The 19,067-nt window shown below is 58.9% G+C and overlaps 8 protein-coding genes across 8 annotated transcripts; 7 read left to right on the top strand and 1 right to left on the bottom strand.

Moving 5' to 3' along the window:
- Positions 1-793: 793 nt before the first annotated feature.
- On the top strand, positions 794-1,705 carry ISF_07923 (arrestin; the record flags this gene model as incomplete). Its single annotated transcript, XM_018851526.1, has 1 exon — positions 794-1,705. One exon carries the CDS (start codon positions 794-796, stop codon positions 1,703-1,705), a length of 912 nt encoding a protein of 303 aa, XP_018701265.1.
- A 1,797-nt stretch (positions 1,706-3,502) lies between these two features.
- On the top strand, positions 3,503-4,942 carry ISF_07922 (arrestin; the record flags this gene model as incomplete). The annotated part of the gene is made up of 1 exon (XM_018851525.1): positions 3,503-4,942. One exon carries the CDS (start codon positions 3,503-3,505, stop codon positions 4,940-4,942), a length of 1,440 nt encoding a protein of 479 aa, XP_018701264.1.
- Positions 4,943-5,770: 828 nt separating this feature from the next.
- ISF_07921 (arrestin) lies at positions 5,771-7,210 on the top strand (the record flags this gene model as incomplete). Its single annotated transcript, XM_018851524.1, has 1 exon — positions 5,771-7,210. The coding sequence occupies one exon, from the start codon at positions 5,771-5,773 to the stop codon at positions 7,208-7,210; it is 1,440 nt and encodes a 479-aa protein (XP_018701263.1).
- An 850-nt stretch (positions 7,211-8,060) lies between these two features.
- ISF_07920 (integral membrane protein) lies at positions 8,061-9,608 on the top strand (the record flags this gene model as incomplete). Its single annotated transcript, XM_018851523.1, has 2 exons — positions 8,061-8,505; positions 8,578-9,608. The coding sequence occupies 2 exons, from the start codon at positions 8,061-8,063 to the stop codon at positions 9,606-9,608; spliced, it is 1,476 nt and encodes a 491-aa protein (XP_018701262.1).
- A 502-nt stretch (positions 9,609-10,110) lies between these two features.
- Positions 10,111-10,725, top strand: ISF_07919 (GrpB domain protein; the record flags this gene model as incomplete). The annotated part of the gene is made up of 1 exon (XM_018851522.1): positions 10,111-10,725. The coding sequence occupies one exon, from the start codon at positions 10,111-10,113 to the stop codon at positions 10,723-10,725; it is 615 nt and encodes a 204-aa protein (XP_018701261.1).
- A 1,501-nt stretch (positions 10,726-12,226) lies between these two features.
- Positions 12,227-12,985, bottom strand: ISF_07918 (amino acid permease 2; the record flags this gene model as incomplete). The annotated part of the gene is made up of 1 exon (XM_018851521.1): positions 12,227-12,985. The coding sequence occupies one exon, from the start codon at positions 12,983-12,985 to the stop codon at positions 12,227-12,229; it is 759 nt and encodes a 252-aa protein (XP_018701260.1).
- Positions 12,986-13,043: 58 nt separating this feature from the next.
- On the top strand, positions 13,044-14,247 carry ISF_07917 (amino acid permease 2; the record flags this gene model as incomplete). The annotated part of the gene is made up of 4 exons (XM_018851520.1): positions 13,044-13,046; positions 13,110-13,457; positions 13,510-13,709; positions 13,785-14,247. The coding sequence occupies 4 exons, from the start codon at positions 13,044-13,046 to the stop codon at positions 14,245-14,247; spliced, it is 1,014 nt and encodes a 337-aa protein (XP_018701259.1).
- Positions 14,248-17,437: 3,190 nt separating this feature from the next.
- On the top strand, positions 17,438-19,006 carry ISF_07916 (hypothetical protein; the record flags this gene model as incomplete). Its single annotated transcript, XM_018851519.1, has 5 exons — positions 17,438-17,581; positions 17,637-17,732; positions 17,793-18,020; positions 18,091-18,236; positions 18,301-19,006. The coding sequence occupies 5 exons, from the start codon at positions 17,438-17,440 to the stop codon at positions 19,004-19,006; spliced, it is 1,320 nt and encodes a 439-aa protein (XP_018701258.1).
- Between the last annotated feature and the right edge of the window lie 61 nt (positions 19,007-19,067).

The following is a 19,067-nucleotide window of genomic DNA, read 5'->3' as shown; positions in this document are numbered from 1 at the left end:
CGCATTTAAATGCAGGAAAAATGCGGCTCGAAGAGAAGAAATTCTAGAATAATCTGGATGCTAAATTTAGCCATCATTTTGTTTGTACGACCTGCCTGTGACGTGACGGGAGTGACAACTGATGGACAGAATGAATGGCATGACCCCTCCAACTGCTTCCCCCGGACTAGTACAAGTTCAGGCCAGTTCAGGCCAGTTCAGGCCACCCAGTTCAGGCCAAAAGTTCAGGCCATTTCAGGCCCGTCCAGGGCACTCCAGGTCACACCACTTCAGCCCTTCAGGTCACTTCAAGTCACGGACGGCAACTCGCACTTTCCCCTCTGCCAAGCTTCCATTCAAACGGCAGCTGAATTCGCCCTTGTCTTGTGGCTTCTCTTGTCCTGTCCCTCGCCCCTTCTTTTTCTTCTTTCCTGTTTTCCTTTTTCTGTCCCTCCAGGTTTTTTTGTCCCTCCTCTTTTCTGCTGCTTATGCAATCCTTGCTGCGGGCGCAGACGCCAACCATCCATTCCTCGCTGCAACCTCGATATGCCAGCAACCGCCTGCAATCAAACTCCGAGACATAATCTGCCCTCGACCTCGACCCTGCCCTGACCCCGGACCCCGGTGCCTTTTAACTCTATCGGATCTGCCTTTCTTATCTTTCTTCTAGACTTTTCATCATCTCGACTATGTAAAGCCCAACCCGCTAGGTCAAGCGACTTAACTCGTGCGTCGGCCCGACGCGCACACATATCCAGCTTCACTTGAAGACTGCCCCTACAAACGGCATCTCGCCTCTCCATCACCACCAAACATGCCGTCATCCAACACAAAGGCCCGAGCTGCCGCACTGGCACCATCAATACACCCCAGAATCACCCATCATCGCCCGCCCTCCTCCTCCTCTCACAGCCCTGCCGCCTCTCCCCACGTCGACATCCGCATCACCAACCACTACGCCGCCAAGGTCTACACCACCGGCGCCGTCATCACCGGCGAGGCCGTCCTACGCACCGCCCGCGACCTCCGCTTCGACCGCGTCGCCCTACAGCTCGTCGGCCTCGCCGCCACCCGCAACTACATGGCCCCCGAGGTCGGCCAGGTCCTGCACCGCTTCCTGCTCCTCGACATGCCCGCCGCCGACCTCGCCGCCGCCCTGCCCGCCGACCGCGTCCTCCGCGCCGGCCGCCCCTACGCCCTGCCCTTCCGCTTCGTCGTGCCCCGCCGGCTACCGCTCGGCGCCTGCGCGTCGGCGCGCCGCTGCGAGCACCCGGCCGTTAGGGAGCACCACCTGCGGCTGCCGCCGTCCGTAGGCGGTGCGGACGCGGCGGCCGTTTGGGGAGGTCGCGATGACGGGAGTCCGGAGACGGCCCGCGTGCGGTACTGCGTGTGCGTGGCAGTCCTGCAGAGGTCTTTCGGCTGGGCCCCGGATCTGGTACCGGTGCTGCGCGCACACCGTGAGGTCAACGTCCTGCCGGCGTACGCCGAGGACCCCCCGCTGGATATCCAGTCGGGCGGTGACAAGGCCGGCGAGTACAGGCTCGCGGCGTCCAAGACGCTGCGCAGGTCGCTGGTGACGCGGAGGCTGGGCGTCGAGGCGGGCGGAGGGGCGGGAGGCGGGGGGCAGGTAGGCGAGGATCTCGGCGAGGATCTCGACGGGGAGCGAGTTCATGGCGGCAGGGTGGGGATATTGGACAAGTTTGCGTGCTGCTGGATGGAAAGGTGATTGTTTGGCTGTGGAGGGCGGGTGCTGCTGATGGTCGCTTGTTGGTGTAAGTGGTGATGGGGGCGACACGGAGTACAGCTGGACCGGATTCTGGGTGTGAGTCGGAGGGAGGCAAAGCAAAGTCTAGACACAGGAAAGAAAGGGACGACCAGGTTGATAAAGACATGAGACTACGGACTACCAGAGCTTCGCGCCTCTGTCGACGCCTTGTCGTCAACATGTCTCCAGTTGTACGAGCCCGTCCGGGTTCTCAGCCTGACCCAAGTTGCCCAGAAGGGTACTTGGTACATAGTTTACACTGTAGGAAGGTAGTGTGCAGACGGCGTAAGCTAGGTAGTATACTAGTAACAATCAATCGGAGGCAAGCATCCATAATAATAAAGTTGTCACCAACAGCCTAACGGCCGGTCAGCCCTATTCAGTGTACGGGGGGTGGGTGGTTGGCCTATTTCGTAGCCTTGTGCGAGGTGGCACAAGACCCCTTCGCTTCGAGTCTCCTGTCCATTTTCGGTAACGTTGGAGTCGATGTAGCTTTTCTTTGTTGGTGGCGGTTTGTGGTGGACGGACGATTGCCGAGGCTGGCTGGCAGGTGTGTGTTAGTAAGAGACATTTGCGCCCTCGGAGAGTTTTGAGGGCATCTTGTCGCTGGACTAGGGCTAATTCGTGGCGTCGGATTAACTCGTACATCAATAGAGGAGGGATCGCCAACGGTCGACTCCAACTGATTATGCTGCTTCTCCATGTGGGAGCAAGTACAAGCCGAGTACGAATGAGCAACAGATCGACTGACTGCAAGTGGCGTTGTCGAGCTCCCGCTTTGACTATATGTTTGCTTTCATTCCCTTGCCTCTGCTCTGCCGTGGAATGTAGCAGTGAGCTTGCAGCGATCGACAAGCCTAGCCTACTACTGTACTTGGTAACGCGCCACCACGCAGTGCATTGATTGCTGAGAGGATCGAGTGCAGGCAAGCAAACATGATGGACATCCAGCGGGCTGATGCCAGCGCATTTAAATGCAGGAAAAATGCGGCTCGAAGAGAAGAAATTCTAGAATAATCTGGATGCTAAATTTAGCCATCATTTTGTTTGTACGACCTGCCTGTGACGTGACGGGAGTGACAACTGATGGACAGAATGAATGGCATGACCCCTCCAACTGCTTCCCCCGGACTAGTACAAGTTCAGGCCAGTTCAGGCCAGTTCAGGCCACCCAGTTCAGGCCAAAAGTTCAGGCCATTTCAGGCCCGTCCAGGGCACTCCAGGTCACACCACTTCAGCCCTTCAGGTCACTTCAAGTCACGGACGGCAACTCGCACTTTCCCCTCTGCCAAGCTTCCATTCAAACGGCAGCTGAATTCGCCCTTGTCTTGTGGCTTCTCTTGTCCTGTCCCTCGCCCCTTCTTTTTCTTCTTTCCTGTTTTCCTTTTTCTGTCCCTCCAGGTTTTTTTGTCCCTCCTCTTTTCTGCTGCTTATGCAATCCTTGCTGCGGGCGCAGACGCCAACCATCCATTCCTCGCTGCAACCTCGATATGCCAGCAACCGCCTGCAATCAAACTCCGAGACATAATCTGCCCTCGACCTCGACCCTGCCCTGACCCCGGACCCCGGTGCCTTTTAACTCTATCGGATCTGCCTTTCTTATCTTTCTTCTAGACTTTTCATCATCTCGACTATGTAAAGCCCAACCCGCTAGGTCAAGCGACTTAACTCGTGCGTCGGCCCGACGCGCACACATATCCAGCTTCACTTGAAGACTGCCCCTACAAACGGCATCTCGCCTCTCCATCACCACCAAACATGCCGTCATCCAACACAAAGGCCCGAGCTGCCGCACTGGCACCATCAATACACCCCAGAATCACCCATCATCGCCCGCCCTCCTCCTCCTCTCACAGCCCTGCCGCCTCTCCCCACGTCGACATCCGCATCACCAACCACTACGCCGCCAAGGTCTACACCACCGGCGCCGTCATCACCGGCGAGGCCGTCCTACGCACCGCCCGCGACCTCCGCTTCGACCGCGTCGCCCTACAGCTCGTCGGCCTCGCCGCCACCCGCAACTACATGGCCCCCGAGGTCGGCCAGGTCCTGCACCGCTTCCTGCTCCTCGACATGCCCGCCGCCGACCTCGCCGCCGCCCTGCCCGCCGACCGCGTCCTCCGCGCCGGCCGCCCCTACGCCCTGCCCTTCCGCTTCGTCGTGCCCCGCCGGCTACCGCTCGGCGCCTGCGCGTCGGCGCGCCGCTGCGAGCACCCGGCCGTTAGGGAGCACCACCTGCGGCTGCCGCCGTCCGTAGGCGGTGCGGACGCGGCGGCCGTTTGGGGAGGTCGCGATGACGGGAGTCCGGAGACGGCCCGCGTGCGGTACTGCGTGTGCGTGGCAGTCCTGCAGAGGTCTTTCGGCTGGGCCCCGGATCTGGTACCGGTGCTGCGCGCACACCGTGAGGTCAACGTCCTGCCGGCGTACGCCGAGGACCCCCCGCTGGATATCCAGTCGGGCGGTGACAAGGCCGGCGAGTACAGGCTCGCGGCGTCCAAGACGCTGCGCAGGTCGCTGGTGACGCGGAGGCTGGGCGTCGTGGCCGTCGAGGCGGCGCAGCCCCCCGCCGCGGTCCTCTCCCCCGACGCGCGACGAGCGCAATCGCCAGTGCGCGTCGTGCTGAAGCTCCGATTCCGGCCCGCCGCTGAGCCAGACGAGGCGGTGGCGCCGCTGCTACCTGCCGTGCACGCGGTCGCGGCGAAGCTCGTCGCCCGGACATACTACAGCACCTCGCACATGGGCGCCTTCCCGGACCGCGAGCGGAAGGCCGAGCTCAACCACGGCCCGTCGCTGCACTACTCGGACACGAGCCGGGTGGCGAGCGCGCAGCTTGCCTGGGTCGAGGGCTGGCGGCAGGTGGCGGCGGCGGGCGAGTCGGTGGCGGCGCTGGATGCCGTCTTCGAACTCCCCGTGGACGACAGGAAGATGCTGCTGCCGACGTTTCACAGCTGCTTGCTGTCGCGGACGTACACGCTGCGGCTCGTGCTGACAGTCGGGCCCGGGCGGACGCGCATCTCGCTGTCGCTGCCTCTGCAGATTATTGTTGAGGGTGGTCTGTCCAAGTCTTGCGAGGACGTCCCTGAATGCGGGGAGGTGGATGATGTTGCGTTACCGAGGTACAAGGACCATCTGTTTGTGCAACACCACTACGATGAGTGTGATACGCATATACCTCTTGGCATTGGTTTAATCATGTAAATAAAGCGTTTGTCATCTTTTGCATCTACTATGCGCGCATTTAAATGCAGGAAAAATGCGGCTCGAAGAGAAGAAATTCTAGAATAATCTGGATGCTAAATTTAGCCATCATTTTGTTTGTACGACCTGCCTGTGACGTGACGGGAGTGACAACTGATGGACAGAATGAATGGCATGACCCCTCCAACTGCTTCCCCCGGACTAGTACAAGTTCAGGCCAGTTCAGGCCAGTTCAGGCCACCCAGTTCAGGCCAAAAGTTCAGGCCATTTCAGGCCCGTCCAGGGCACTCCAGGTCACACCACTTCAGCCCTTCAGGTCACTTCAAGTCACGGACGGCAACTCGCACTTTCCCCTCTGCCAAGCTTCCATTCAAACGGCAGCTGAATTCGCCCTTGTCTTGTGGCTTCTCTTGTCCTGTCCCTCGCCCCTTCTTTTTCTTCTTTCCTGTTTTCCTTTTTCTGTCCCTCCAGGTTTTTTTGTCCCTCCTCTTTTCTGCTGCTTATGCAATCCTTGCTGCGGGCGCAGACGCCAACCATCCATTCCTCGCTGCAACCTCGATATGCCAGCAACCGCCTGCAATCAAACTCCGAGACATAATCTGCCCTCGACCTCGACCCTGCCCTGACCCCGGACCCCGGTGCCTTTTAACTCTATCGGATCTGCCTTTCTTATCTTTCTTCTAGACTTTTCATCATCTCGACTATGTAAAGCCCAACCCGCTAGGTCAAGCGACTTAACTCGTGCGTCGGCCCGACGCGCACACATATCCAGCTTCACTTGAAGACTGCCCCTACAAACGGCATCTCGCCTCTCCATCACCACCAAACATGCCGTCATCCAACACAAAGGCCCGAGCTGCCGCACTGGCACCATCAATACACCCCAGAATCACCCATCATCGCCCGCCCTCCTCCTCCTCTCACAGCCCTGCCGCCTCTCCCCACGTCGACATCCGCATCACCAACCACTACGCCGCCAAGGTCTACACCACCGGCGCCGTCATCACCGGCGAGGCCGTCCTACGCACCGCCCGCGACCTCCGCTTCGACCGCGTCGCCCTACAGCTCGTCGGCCTCGCCGCCACCCGCAACTACATGGCCCCCGAGGTCGGCCAGGTCCTGCACCGCTTCCTGCTCCTCGACATGCCCGCCGCCGACCTCGCCGCCGCCCTGCCCGCCGACCGCGTCCTCCGCGCCGGCCGCCCCTACGCCCTGCCCTTCCGCTTCGTCGTGCCCCGCCGGCTACCGCTCGGCGCCTGCGCGTCGGCGCGCCGCTGCGAGCACCCGGCCGTTAGGGAGCACCACCTGCGGCTGCCGCCGTCCGTAGGCGGTGCGGACGCGGCGGCCGTTTGGGGAGGTCGCGATGACGGGAGTCCGGAGACGGCCCGCGTGCGGTACTGCGTGTGCGTGGCAGTCCTGCAGAGGTCTTTCGGCTGGGCCCCGGATCTGGTACCGGTGCTGCGCGCACACCGTGAGGTCAACGTCCTGCCGGCGTACGCCGAGGACCCCCCGCTGGATATCCAGTCGGGCGGTGACAAGGCCGGCGAGTACAGGCTCGCGGCGTCCAAGACGCTGCGCAGGTCGCTGGTGACGCGGAGGCTGGGCGTCGTGGCCGTCGAGGCGGCGCAGCCCCCCGCCGCGGTCCTCTCCCCCGACGCGCGACGAGCGCAATCGCCAGTGCGCGTCGTGCTGAAGCTCCGATTCCGGCCCGCCGCTGAGCCAGACGAGGCGGTGGCGCCGCTGCTACCTGCCGTGCACGCGGTCGCGGCGAAGCTCGTCGCCCGGACATACTACAGCACCTCGCACATGGGCGCCTTCCCGGACCGCGAGCGGAAGGCCGAGCTCAACCACGGCCCGTCGCTGCACTACTCGGACACGAGCCGGGTGGCGAGCGCGCAGCTTGCCTGGGTCGAGGGCTGGCGGCAGGTGGCGGCGGCGGGCGAGTCGGTGGCGGCGCTGGATGCCGTCTTCGAACTCCCCGTGGACGACAGGAAGATGCTGCTGCCGACGTTTCACAGCTGCTTGCTGTCGCGGACGTACACGCTGCGGCTCGTGCTGACAGTCGGGCCCGGGCGGACGCGCATCTCGCTGTCGCTGCCTCTGCAGATTATTGTTGAGGGTGGTCTGTCCAAGTCTTGCGAGGACGTCCCTGAATGCGGGGAGGTGGATGATGTTGCGTTACCGAGGTACAAGGACCATCTGTTTGTGCAACACCACTACGATGAGTGTGATACGCATATACCTCTTGGCATTGGTTTAATCATGTAAATAAAGCGTTTGTCATCTTTTGCATCTACTATGCGCGTAAAGCAAATCTGCATGCGAGAAGCGAATTCTATCAACCCCATCTATGACCCACCCACGTACTTGATTCAACGCGAGTCAACCATAGCCTGGACTGGTGAGGAAAGAAGTTGCCGTCAATGCCCCGGAGATGCTGGCAAGGGCACAGTCACGATCCACAGGGAAGGGGTTTCAATAGTTCCCGGTCTAGCGTCGTCTTGCCGCCGCGGACACCCGGGCTCCGATCACGAGACTACCCTTGCTGCTGACTTTCCCATCAGATTAGGACTGCAAGGTGATTGTGCCGTATAGGAAAGAAGACAGCGGTACCCGAGACCGAGGAACGAATGGAACTACGCCAGTGTGAAAGTAGAGACACGGCACGGTCCAATGACGTCGACGAACTGACCGCCAGCCATGTCCTGCAAGAACGCAACATAGAGTTTGACGGACGGGCATCAAAGCCACTGGCCTCTCCGCTTTCCATGGCACTTGTCAAACTAACAGACTGTGGGGCTGGTAGTTACGGGATTCCCAAGGTCCGGACCAGAGCTATCTGAGCCCCCAGTACAAGCTCCGCCTCAGTAGCGAGAACCAGCAGAAAGAGACTGGTGCATAATTTTCCTCTCTTCATCATCTTGCAACTTTTTTGCCTTGGTCGCCAGTTCTAGCGCCGTCAATCTCTTGTGAATAGATGCCGGATCGCACGAGCCGGATCTGACAAGCAAGCCGCGTTTTGCCAATCTCCGGGTCCCGGGCTTGGCGCGCCGCCGCCACCCGAAGCCACACCGACAAGACCGACCCCCCCGGGAAAAAAAAAAAAAGAGGCAACATCATGAGCGAGCCGCCGACGAGCCCAACCGAGGCGGCGCGCCCCAAGGCGAGGCGCAACATCTCCTTTGCCCACGTCAACTGGACCCCGCGGGGCGGCACGAATCCCCGGAGCAGCAGCAGGAGCCGGCCGTCCGGCGGCCTTCGCAGCATCTCCTTTGCGCACCCGCAGCGCAGCAGGCACGCCACCGCGCCGGTCCGGCCGGGGACTGCGACCGGCGCCGGCCGACCGGGCGTGCCGCCCCGCGCGCTGTCCTTTTGCGACACGCGCTTCACCCCGTCCGGGCCGAACCTGGCGCTCCGCCAGGGCAGCGTGTCCGGCCCCTTCGCGTTCCTGAACCCGACGACGGCCATCTTCGACATTCGCACCGACGACGGGCTGTCGGAGGCGGGCGAGGGTGGCGGCGAGAGGGCGCGGATCCGCTGGAACGCGCGCGAGTTTCGAAAGGGTATGTCTTGTCCTTCACCTTGTCTCTTCTCCTTCTTGCCCTTCTTTCCGGTTCAAGGACTGACACCCACAGGCCGCCACATCTTCGTCCTCCCCCGCGCCGCGCCGCTCGCCCACCGCCTGCGCAACACCTCCAAGCTCAAGCGCGTGCTGCTCGGCATCTGGCGCATGGTCACCGTCTTCCCCTACTGGGACGTGTCGTGGCTGATCGGCGTGTGCTTCACCGTCGGCTGCGCGCTCTTCATCGCCTGCGGGCTGTTCTACTGGCTGCCCATCGCCTACCCCGAGACGGAGTTTGCGCACGAGGAGGACGTGGCGGGGGGCATCGTGTCGTTTGTCGGCGCCACGCTGTTCCAGGTGGGCGCGGTGCTGCTGATGCTCGAGTCGTGGAACGACCGCGCCGAGACTAAGTTTGGCGGCGCCGTCGAGGCCTTTTTCGGGGAGCGCTTCAGCTTTCGGCGGGGCGCGCGGCGCGGGCGCGTGAGCCACGACAAGGATGAAGAGGGCAGCGGCGCAGGCCTGGGTGGTGATGAGGAGAGCGGTCCGGCGGCGGGGCCCCCGGTGCCGGCGCGCACGGAGGGAGAAGCGCGCGGCCGGCGTGGAGGCGCCGGCGACCCGTTCGGAGAGCGCGAGTGGCAGTGGCTGCCGTCGTGGCACGACGTCCGGACGCACTACATCTACGAGATCGGCTTCCTGGCGTCGGCGACCATGTCGCTGGGCGCGACCATCTTCTACCTGTGCGGCATCCTCGCGCTGCCGGGCATCCACCTCTCGCAGGCGGCGAAATGGGGCGCCTACTACCTGCCGTACCTCGTCGGCGGCATCCTGTTCGCGCTGGCGTCGCTGCTGTACGTGCTGGAGACGCAGCCGGACTGGCACACGCCGCAGCCGCGCAAGATTGGCTGGCACGTCGGCGTGTTCAACCTCATCGGCGGCGTGGGGTGGACGCTGGCAGCGGCGTTTGGGTACTGCGGCGGCGCGCAGCACTGGTGCGCGTACCAGAGCGAGCTGTCGCTGATATGGGCGTCGGTGGCGTTTACGTTTGGAAGTGCGCTGCAGTGGTACGAGTCGCTGGACAAGTATGTCTTTGTGATTGAGGATTAGGGGGCGGTTGAAGCGACATGCCGTTTTACAGGCATCATCACTGTTGCGCATCACATGCCTGCCGTTTTGTCAGCCAGATTACAGGGAGAGTTTCCAATGCTATCCATCCTGGTTCAAATGTATTTGTCCGTAGCATCAAATGCATTCCTCTGCTCTAGTTATGTGGTGTGCCATTTGGGCGAGGTAGCCAGAGCTGCCCAACCCCCTAGCTTGGACATGATGCTCCGAGACTACATACACGACACTGGCCATTACATATTTCTACAACGCATTTTTATCAACATGATCTGAAGGTTTAAAATGGCGTCTTACTCCCTAAGTCTCCGAGTTGTGGAGCTGTCTAGTTAGTCCTCATCAGAATGGCTGCCTATTCGTCTGACAGCGCTACAAAGCAGGCTGTCAACTTGCCATCATCACAAACCAAAGGCATCTCAAGATACTCACACACACACTCTCTCTCAGTCAGCCAGTCACTCACTTATTCACACACTCACCACCCGCCATGGAAAAGGGCATCAAGGCTTTCGAGCACCAGGAATGGGTGTCCCAGCGCAAAGTCCCGCACACCATCGACGTCGTCGACCCCGACCCCTCCTGGCCCTCAACCTTCTCCTCCCTCTCCTCCTCCCTGCGCGCCACCCTCCCCCCGTCCTCCATCATTGCCATCCACCACGTCGGCTCGACCGCCGTCCCCGGCCTCGCCGCCAAGCCCGTCCTCGACGTCGACCTCATCCTCGCCCGCCCCGCAGACGAGTCCACCTACGTGCCCTTCCTCGAAGCCGCCGGCTGGCACTTTCTGTTCCGCCAGCCGCCGTGGTACGAGCACCGCCTCTTCGCGCAGTACCACCCCGTGTTCGTCAACCTGCACGTGTACGGGCCGGGCGAGCTGGAGCTCGAGTCGCGGAGGCACCGCGCGCTCAGGGACTGGCTGCGCAAGACGCCGGCAGACAGGGAGCTGTACGCGCGGGCGAAGCGCGAGGCGTCGGCGCGGGCCAAGGTCAACGACGAGGGCGTGGGCGAGTACACGGAGTACAAGGGCGACGCGATCCGGGAGATCATGGCGCGGGCCGAGGCGGATGCGGCCACGCAAGTCCAAAGCTGCGATGGCACGTCATAGCGGAATGTACCGTGGGTTGCCAAAAGTTTCCCGCGGTACTCGGCCTTTGAGGAGCCGGCCGAGATTGGCGTCGCGTCCACGGGGCCGTGCGGAGACATTATTGAGGCGCCGATCGATTACTACCCCTATCGATCCGAAGTGAACCACATCATTGACGAGGAGCAGATGCGCGCCCCGGCGGACGGCTGGAGGAAGGCAGAATGGCGCCCAGGGGGACTTACATCGCGGGTAGCGACCCGGATAACTATACTTTCTTATTTTGGTGGTAAGGTTTATCTGTATGTATCGCGCAACGCGTACCGAAACTGCAACTGGGACGCCAAGTTGGGAAATTACGTGGAAGAGTTCAGCGGCACCAAGGACGTGCGTTGGTCCTTGTCGTCAGCGGCACGACGGCAGCCTGGACATCGTCAGTTTCTTCTAGGTACCTTAGGTACAGACATACGTATGTATGTAGGTACATAGTATCGATGGTGACTACTCTAGACGCCGCCTATAAAGCCTCCGATGCATAGCTTGGCACATGTTGAATTGCTGGTCTACATATGCATTGATACGCCACGAAAGCTTGTTTAAACATTAACTATTAACAAACCATCCTTTGTTCGTATTTAAGCGTGAATCTGGAGCCAACGCGAGATGTGGCGGATGCTTAACGGCGAGTTCGCTAAAATTGTGGCTCGGTGGAGCGTTTTAGCAGCACTGTAGCGGGAAGCCCACTGTAAGCCGGCTATAAACCCACTGAAACCCCACTGAAATATTCGACAACAAGTCTCCCCGCCATGGGGCCGCCGTTTGAAAAGCCTGGGCGATTCGATTTCCATCTCCATTCCCTCCCTCCTCCATCTCTTCATCCTCAAATCAACAAAACGGCCATGTCACCATCCCTTCTTATCAGCATGGGCTTGGGACATCATGCGCCCAGGACCATAACCTCCATCCTTGTACGTACGTAAACAAGGCTTTGAGCCCCCCCTTACCCACCTTCTTGCGCTGGGCTTCTGCAGCTAGTTATCTCATCCGCTTCTTTCCTTCACTAATCGACTGCCCAGGTTTTCGCCTCACCGCGTCGATCATGCCTTGAGCTGTGCTGCTGGAGCCCCCGCCTGTGCCGCTGAGATGGCTGGCGGGCCGGGTTGGCCGACGGATGGGCACGGATTCTCTCCCAACCCGCCACAAGGCTGCAAGACCGAGGGGGCCAACCTTGAGACTGATGTTACACGTTGCGTCGGCAATCAGTGCAAAGGCCAACTCCGAGACAATGCCAGCTGTTTTGACGCCCTGTCAAGCCTCCGAGCCAGAACTAGGTTCCCAATTGGGGGACGGCGCGGACAGCCCGTTGTGATGCCTCGCCCGCTTCGTATCACCTCCAAAGTCTAGTTGGTACTGAGAAATCAACCCCCAACAGAATAGGGGCAGCGGTGCGGGCAGGCGAGAAATGACATTCGCACACCAGCCACCAGACATTTTGGACGATACTGCGTTATGCCGCCCCAGCTTGTTAGCATGACCAGGGTTCGGGTTTCCGCGCAGGAGCACTCCGTACCATTACCACCGTCACCGAGAACCTTTGTCTGCAAATCAACAGATCCAAGATTCTCCCACGTTGCCTTTCAATCTGCTGCATGCACCCATCAGACCGCACCGCGCAGCGGTAGCCTGCATAACCAACTTCCACACTATGTTCTCTATCCTTGTCTAGGGCCACATCCTTACAGTCGCGTTCCCAGCCTGCCAGGCCAGAGTGGAAGTCCAACTGCAGAGCCATGTTAGTCAAGAACATGATGCGGGGTAGTTTCGAGGATGTCACCGACCCAGTGAGGTAGCTGAGGATCCGCTGGCAGTTTTCAGGTGCGAATTCGGAGACCCAGTGATAGTGGGCACCGGCAATAGGGGCCATGCTAGACATTTCGGCTATGCTGAGAATGACGGGTATGTAGCCGATTAAGTACCAGACGTTGGACCAGATCATGCTAGGTATACCACCGTCGACCAATGCAGGAGTGGCAGCGAAAGGATTGAGAGACCAGGCGCAAGTCGCAATGGCAACAAACGAAATCATGGAAAAGAGACGATACTGGCGAATAAACTCTTGCTTGCGACCCATCCGCCGCATGTCACGTTTGTCGGCCGGCGTGGCGCGGTAGACTGAGTTCGTACCATCCTGGGATTCTTCATGGTCAGAGTAGATGCGCGACGTGGTCAACTCAACAACATACTCGCCCTTGTTGCCGAAGTGGTTTGTTGCAGCTGCACTCATGTTGGGAGGGGTTTATTGGGTCTGCGCTGAGCCGTTGTCATCAAGGTAGGCCCGTACAATGGTGCAGAGACGAAAGTTGAAAATCGCCACGGCCACCTACAAACAAAATACAAGGCTGAACTAGGGTCTGTTCCTTGTTGGTACCCTTATCCAGGACATTATTCGTCTCAACAACCCCAGCTACGTCGGCCAGAGCTGGCACGGCAGCCTCCTCGTCATTGCCGTCTCCTGCGGGACCGTCTCCATCAACATTTGGGGTTCGAGAATTATCCCTCATACCCAGAACGCCATCTTTGCGCTCTCGCTTGTTGCCTTTGTGGCTTTAATTGTACCCATATGGGCCAACGCCCCCTTGGCTGAATCCAAAGACGTCTGGGGCCACTGCGAGGATAAAGGCGGCTGGGGAAACCTTGGCCTCTCCGTCATGGTTGGCCAGCTCCCCGCGATCGGCGCGTTCCTGGGCATTGACACTGTACGTTGCTCACCTACTTCAAAAATCGCCACGTTGACTAATTCATCGTCAGGCTGCGCACATGTCTGAACAAGTTCGCCACGCAGGCGACGCCGTTCCCAAGGTCATGATGGCGGTTCTGTGTTTCAACTTTGTCCTGACCATGAATGCCATGGTAACGCTTGGCTATCACCTGCCCAATGTGCAAGAGGCTCTTGACGATGAGCCCAAACACCCCATGATCTATGTGCTCATGAAATCCATGTCGGTACCGTGAGTCACTGTCTTACTTGCCATTATCTGCCTCTTCCTGACCGTTGGCAATGTCTCGTATCTCGCTGCGGTCAGCCGCGACTTGTTCGCCTTTGCCCGCGATGATGGCCTGCCGTTCTTCGAGTGGCTGTCGAGGGTCGACCAGGCTCGCAAGATACCCACCAACGCATACATCTTCTGTGGCGTCTACGCCATAACATCGCTCGGCGCTGTATCGGTGCTTCAATGCTACTGTCTCAGCATCGGATGTCTTTTGTGGAGACGCATCTTTCATCCCAACACGTTCCTCGCTGCGCGCTTCTCGCTTGGCCGATGGGGTGTCCCTGTCAACTTGACCGCTGTGCTCTTTAGCTTCTGGTGCTTCTTCTGGTGCTTCTGTCCGCAAGCCAACCATCCAGACGCTGCCGGCTTCAACTGGTCGTCTCCAATATTTTCGGCCGTTATCATTGCCGCTATGATGTACTACTTTGTCGTCGGTCGCAAGAGATACGTCGGTCCTGTGGCACTGGTAGAGGGCGGCAAGAAGCATTTCTCTTGATATCTGGCAAGTTATCTTCACCGGAAACGCGCTCTCAGCAAGAACAGAGGTAGACCAAAACGAATACAGGGCGTGTACTTGCGCACGTGTGCCCTTGGCGAGGACATGGTCCAAGAGTAGATATGGCTTCTGGAAGGGCTGGAAGGGCTGAAAGGGCTGGAAGGGCTGGAAGGGCAGGGGTTGGCCACTTACACATCTGCCGGCTGTAAGTCACCGCAAGAGACGGCCGCTCACACGTTTGGTGGCTGAATACATGTCACAGTATCCTCATTTGCCTCGCTGTTATCAACTTATTGACAAGGGTAACACGTCCAACAGGCAAGACATGGGAAAGCAAACACGCCACTTGACTAGCTGCATCGTCGCTAAAGCAGATCGCTGAAGACCATACTCGTGAAGAGTCGGCGGCCCTGTCCGACGTTGGTGGCTTGACTTGGCATGTCCAAGTTCATCCGTTGTTGGCCGCCCTGAAAGGCTGGGGTGGCGCTCGGGAAATTGCCGTGCGGACAAGGAGCTACTCAATTCAGCGAGGTAGTTGACGAAAATACTTGGCGCCATGCCGTATACAATATACAATGCAGCCAGATCTTCCCCAAGGAGGAGGGGTTCTTGCCAAGGTTTCGCATCAAGGAATCAATTGCACGTTGCTGAGAGGCCCATCTCGGGACTGGACTCGGACAGGGAGGGGACTTGCAGACTCTGATTGGACAATTGTAGAAGAAGAGGGACAGGGGGAGACGGAGATTGCCGCACAATAGCCTGGTGTTTCTGTGAAGGAGCGAGGCCCGGCTGGATATGTAAGATGTCAAGTCATTCAGTCATTCTCGCCCTGGTTCATTGGCAGAGTTGATCGGTGGCGTTTTACTAATTGGTGCAGTTGGTGGACGGGTACTTTGAAGATTCAAAAGTCTGTTAAGTGCATTGGCACACTGGACTGCTGCGGTACCTGGGGCGGTGGTATCAGACTGCTCTTTTTTGGATACTTTAAGGTTCTAGTCATGGACACTTGATAGAATATGAGACTGAACTAGTGAGTTACCGCAGTCCGTAAAATCAAGTTGGCTATGCAACAGATTGTCTGGACCCTGCCGAGAGAAGGCTAGAGCGAGGCCAGGTTGACAAAGTCAATCAATCTCTCGCTATGTACGGAGTACTGTAGATTGATTTTCTTGGTGGCATCCGGGGTGGCGTTTTAGTGGCGTTAGTGGCTGGGTCCTGGTACCTTAGTTTTGCGGGTTCCAGCGTGGGCCTGCATGTATGTACCCCAGGCATGGGAATTGCGAGGGTACAGGCAACAATGAGCTTAGAAGACATCATCCGCGCCTATCAAAGCTTTCGAATCTGAATACTCCATTTCCAGCCTCGAGAAATCGGCCAAATGCGTCGCTATTCTTACCAACTAAGCCAGACTGCCTTTTAAGGAGGAGCAAAAGTGACATTAGACGTCCAACTCAGAGGTACCCTCAAGTAACTACCACTAACACGTCCAAAGAGCTCGTGTCCGAGGCCACAAAGCTAGAATTGATGGTTCGTAGGCGCCATGACGGGATGAAATAGTATATAAAAATGGGATATGCGGAAACATGGCAAAGCGAAAGTTTGAAAAAAATAATAATATTAAAAATATTAAAAATAAAAGAAGACGGCTACCTCAGAGTCTATATAAACCACCACTGTCGACGGGAAACGGACCCGACTTGATGCAAAGCAAATGTGTCAAGGGTATGTAATATTCTACATCTCCAGCTACAAACATACGTAAGTGTCTATCTGGAGAAAATTTGACAAAAAAAATGATCTGCCGCTCATTTCAAGGCACTGTCGCAGACCTCCCTCAGATGTGCCTTTGATAGTCTACTCATCATTGGATTTTGTCCTCAGACCGTAACAGAAGTGTTGAGCTCCTCATCGGGTACCCTCGAACCGACCTAACCTTTCTCATGTACCCTTTCTCCGAGAGTCGATATGGCAGGAAGGGGAAAGGGGAGAGGAATGGTTGGCATCGTGGCTCCCTTCCTCTTTTGCTGGGCAGGTGCGCGCCGCTGTGTGCGTGATGGACAAGTGCGGGCTGACTTGTCGACCTGGTAGGCAACGGACGGCGAGAGCCCCATGGGAACCAAGTACGCAGCCGGGGGGGAATTTCAAGAATGGCTAGAATAGCTTTGTGCATTGGTGCGTCAAAAGTTTGGCCACGATGAGAAACTGTCACAAGCCGTGACATGCCATGGGAACGATGATGACAAGGTTGCCTCACCAGGCATATACAACATGCAAGGCCGAGCACAAGGTGCTCAGTTCCTGCCATACGGGGGACCTTTACAATACAAGTCTGAGTTCCCTCCTGTAGTCTAAATAGTGCGGGCGGAAAACACTCCAATAGAAACACTCCGAAAGAGAGGCGGAACGCAACGAACATGTTTGAACAACGTGGATGCGGCCGGCCGTCTCCCTCTGCAAGTAGGTGGCTGCCCACGAGAATTCTGGATGAAGAAGTTTTTTTTTTTTAGTTTCGGGTTATAAATAAATTCTTGCATGCCCCCCGTGGGCTGTGTGTGTCTTGGGGGGCTCGCAGCCATCGCACATCACGAGACGACGAGGCAAATGCATATACATGCGTGTGCGGCATATGCAGGATAGCAGCCCGGGGGCCCAAGGATGATGCGAGTAACACTGGGAAATTTACGTACCCAGGACGGGCCGAAAAGCACATCTCTCTATTCAATGGCTGGTACCTCCACGCCCTCTGTGGTTACGAGGGAGCTGCTGTTGGGTCGAGGTCATGGATGTCCGGGCCAACCTGGGCCAAGTTGATGATGCCAAACTCTCGACATCAAACGGCCAACATGCTCCGGTTCCGAGGGCAGCGACGAGGTGGCGAGGGGCGTCACACACAGGGGGGAAGCAAGCAAGGCTCCAGTTCCAATTCCCACCCGCCCAGGCCTGTTGTCTCAGTCAGCCCGAACCGACCTGGGGCGACTTTCGCATGATCCCGATCCGCCGAAGGCGGGCGTTGTTCTCTCCTACGATGAAGTTGAGTGGGTTATATCTGTTGCCCTTCTCGCCATCTCCTTTTTTTTTTCCTTCGCCGTCTCTTGCCCATCTTTATCCTTCATCTTCCATTGCATCCAACCTCTTGCTTCCAGAGCCATCCTCCTCCCCTGGATCGAGGCCGGTCTTGTATTACGAGAACATGGCGCAAGCTCAGAGCACGTGGCTCGCCAGCGCCGCTGGCATCTTCTTCGGCTGGGCGTTCCTGTCCTACATTGTCCGCGTGTGGGCGCGGCTGCGCGTCAAGGCCTGGGGGATGGACGACTATGCCATCTCCGGGTCCTTGGTAAGAGGCACTGCATTGCCTGGCACCGACCCGGACTTGACTAACACGGAAGCAGCTCGTCGCTCTCATCCACCTCGTCTGTGTCGGCCACGCTCTGGGGCACGGATACGGCCAGCCTCTGGATCAACTTTCGGCATATGACGCGATGCAAGTAGAGATGGCAAGTTGATGCACACGCAGACAAGACGAGTGAAGCTGACCGAGATCGTAGGGTCTCTACCTCGCCCAATTATCCTACGTTGCCTCGATCGGTCTCTGCAGGCTGGCGGCGGCGCTCTTCCTCGCACACATCTCCCACCACTCCGGCCCGTTCAAAAAGTCGGCCCAGATGGCCGGCTTCGTCGCCGCGGCGTGGACCGTGGCGTCGGCGCTGGCCATTGGCATTCGCGGCGACGACGTCGCCCAGCCCTGGACCCTGCTTGACGGCTCTTCCGAGATGGTAAGCCAGCCATCCCATCTTCGTTGATGCAAAAGGCAAAACCCCGGCAAAGCTGACCTGCGTGAAAAAGTTTACGAGATGGCTCGTCATCGAGACGACGGGCATCATGATCGACCTAGCGCTGTGGGCGATTGCGGCCCGTCTCGTCTGCCGGATCCAGCTCAAGCTGTCGAAGCGCATCATGCTCGTATGCGCATTCGGCGCCGGATGCATACTGTACGACCCCTACCAACATACCCATCCCTAACCCTCTCTCTCTCACCCACTGACACACTTCCAGGGTCACGCCGTTCCTCATCGCCCGGCTCGTCCTGCTCCATCCGCGGGTGAGCACCGGCTCGGCGCGCGGCGTCACCATGGCGGACCTGATCACCGAGGCCTGCGTGCACCTCTCCGTGTTTGCCAGCTCTGCCACCTCCCTCAAGCCACTTCTCACCTCATACTGCCACACCCGGCTGCTGACGGTGGCGGCGGCGCCGGGCAAGGACTGGACGACGGCGTCGACGTCGGAGGGCGGGCTGCTGCTGCCCTCCAAGGACCGGACGGTGGCGGCGGACGGGCGCGACTCGCCATGCTGGTACCACCGCCCGGAGCCGGTGAGACCGGCCGTCCTGGCCGGTCACCGCGGCGGCGGCATCACCTGGCAGCGGCCGGCGCCGTACTGCGCCCAGTCGAACAACAGCAGCATCAGCAGCACTCGTTCGGCGCCACGCAGCAGCGGCGGCTTCGTCGCGGACTATCACCGCCTGCAGCAGGGCGGTGGCTGGAGGCGGGACTCGCTGACCGAGACGCTCCGGATCGGATGGGCGGGCGGCGGGAGGAGGGAGCGGCAGCCCTCGACGGCGTCGGACGACTCGGGGCCGATCATCATCCAGAACATGAGCGAGGTGCGGCTGCATGATGTGGAGGACGGGATGAGCGTGCGGTACGGGGAGGATGCGGCAAGTCTGCACTACATGGCGGAGGGAGAGGGGGGCATGTTCTAGATAGATTGCCCTGCTGTATATATTCATGATGAAAAAAACAAAAAAAAAACAAAAAAGTTTG

The sequence above is a fragment of the Cordyceps fumosorosea genome (genome assembly GCF_001636725.1).
Source record: "Cordyceps fumosorosea ARSEF 2679 chromosome Unknown scaffold_25, whole genome shotgun sequence".
Lineage (NCBI taxonomy): Eukaryota > Fungi > Ascomycota > Sordariomycetes > Hypocreales > Cordycipitaceae > Cordyceps > Cordyceps fumosorosea.
This window is presented reverse-complemented; position numbering and strand designations above follow the sequence as displayed.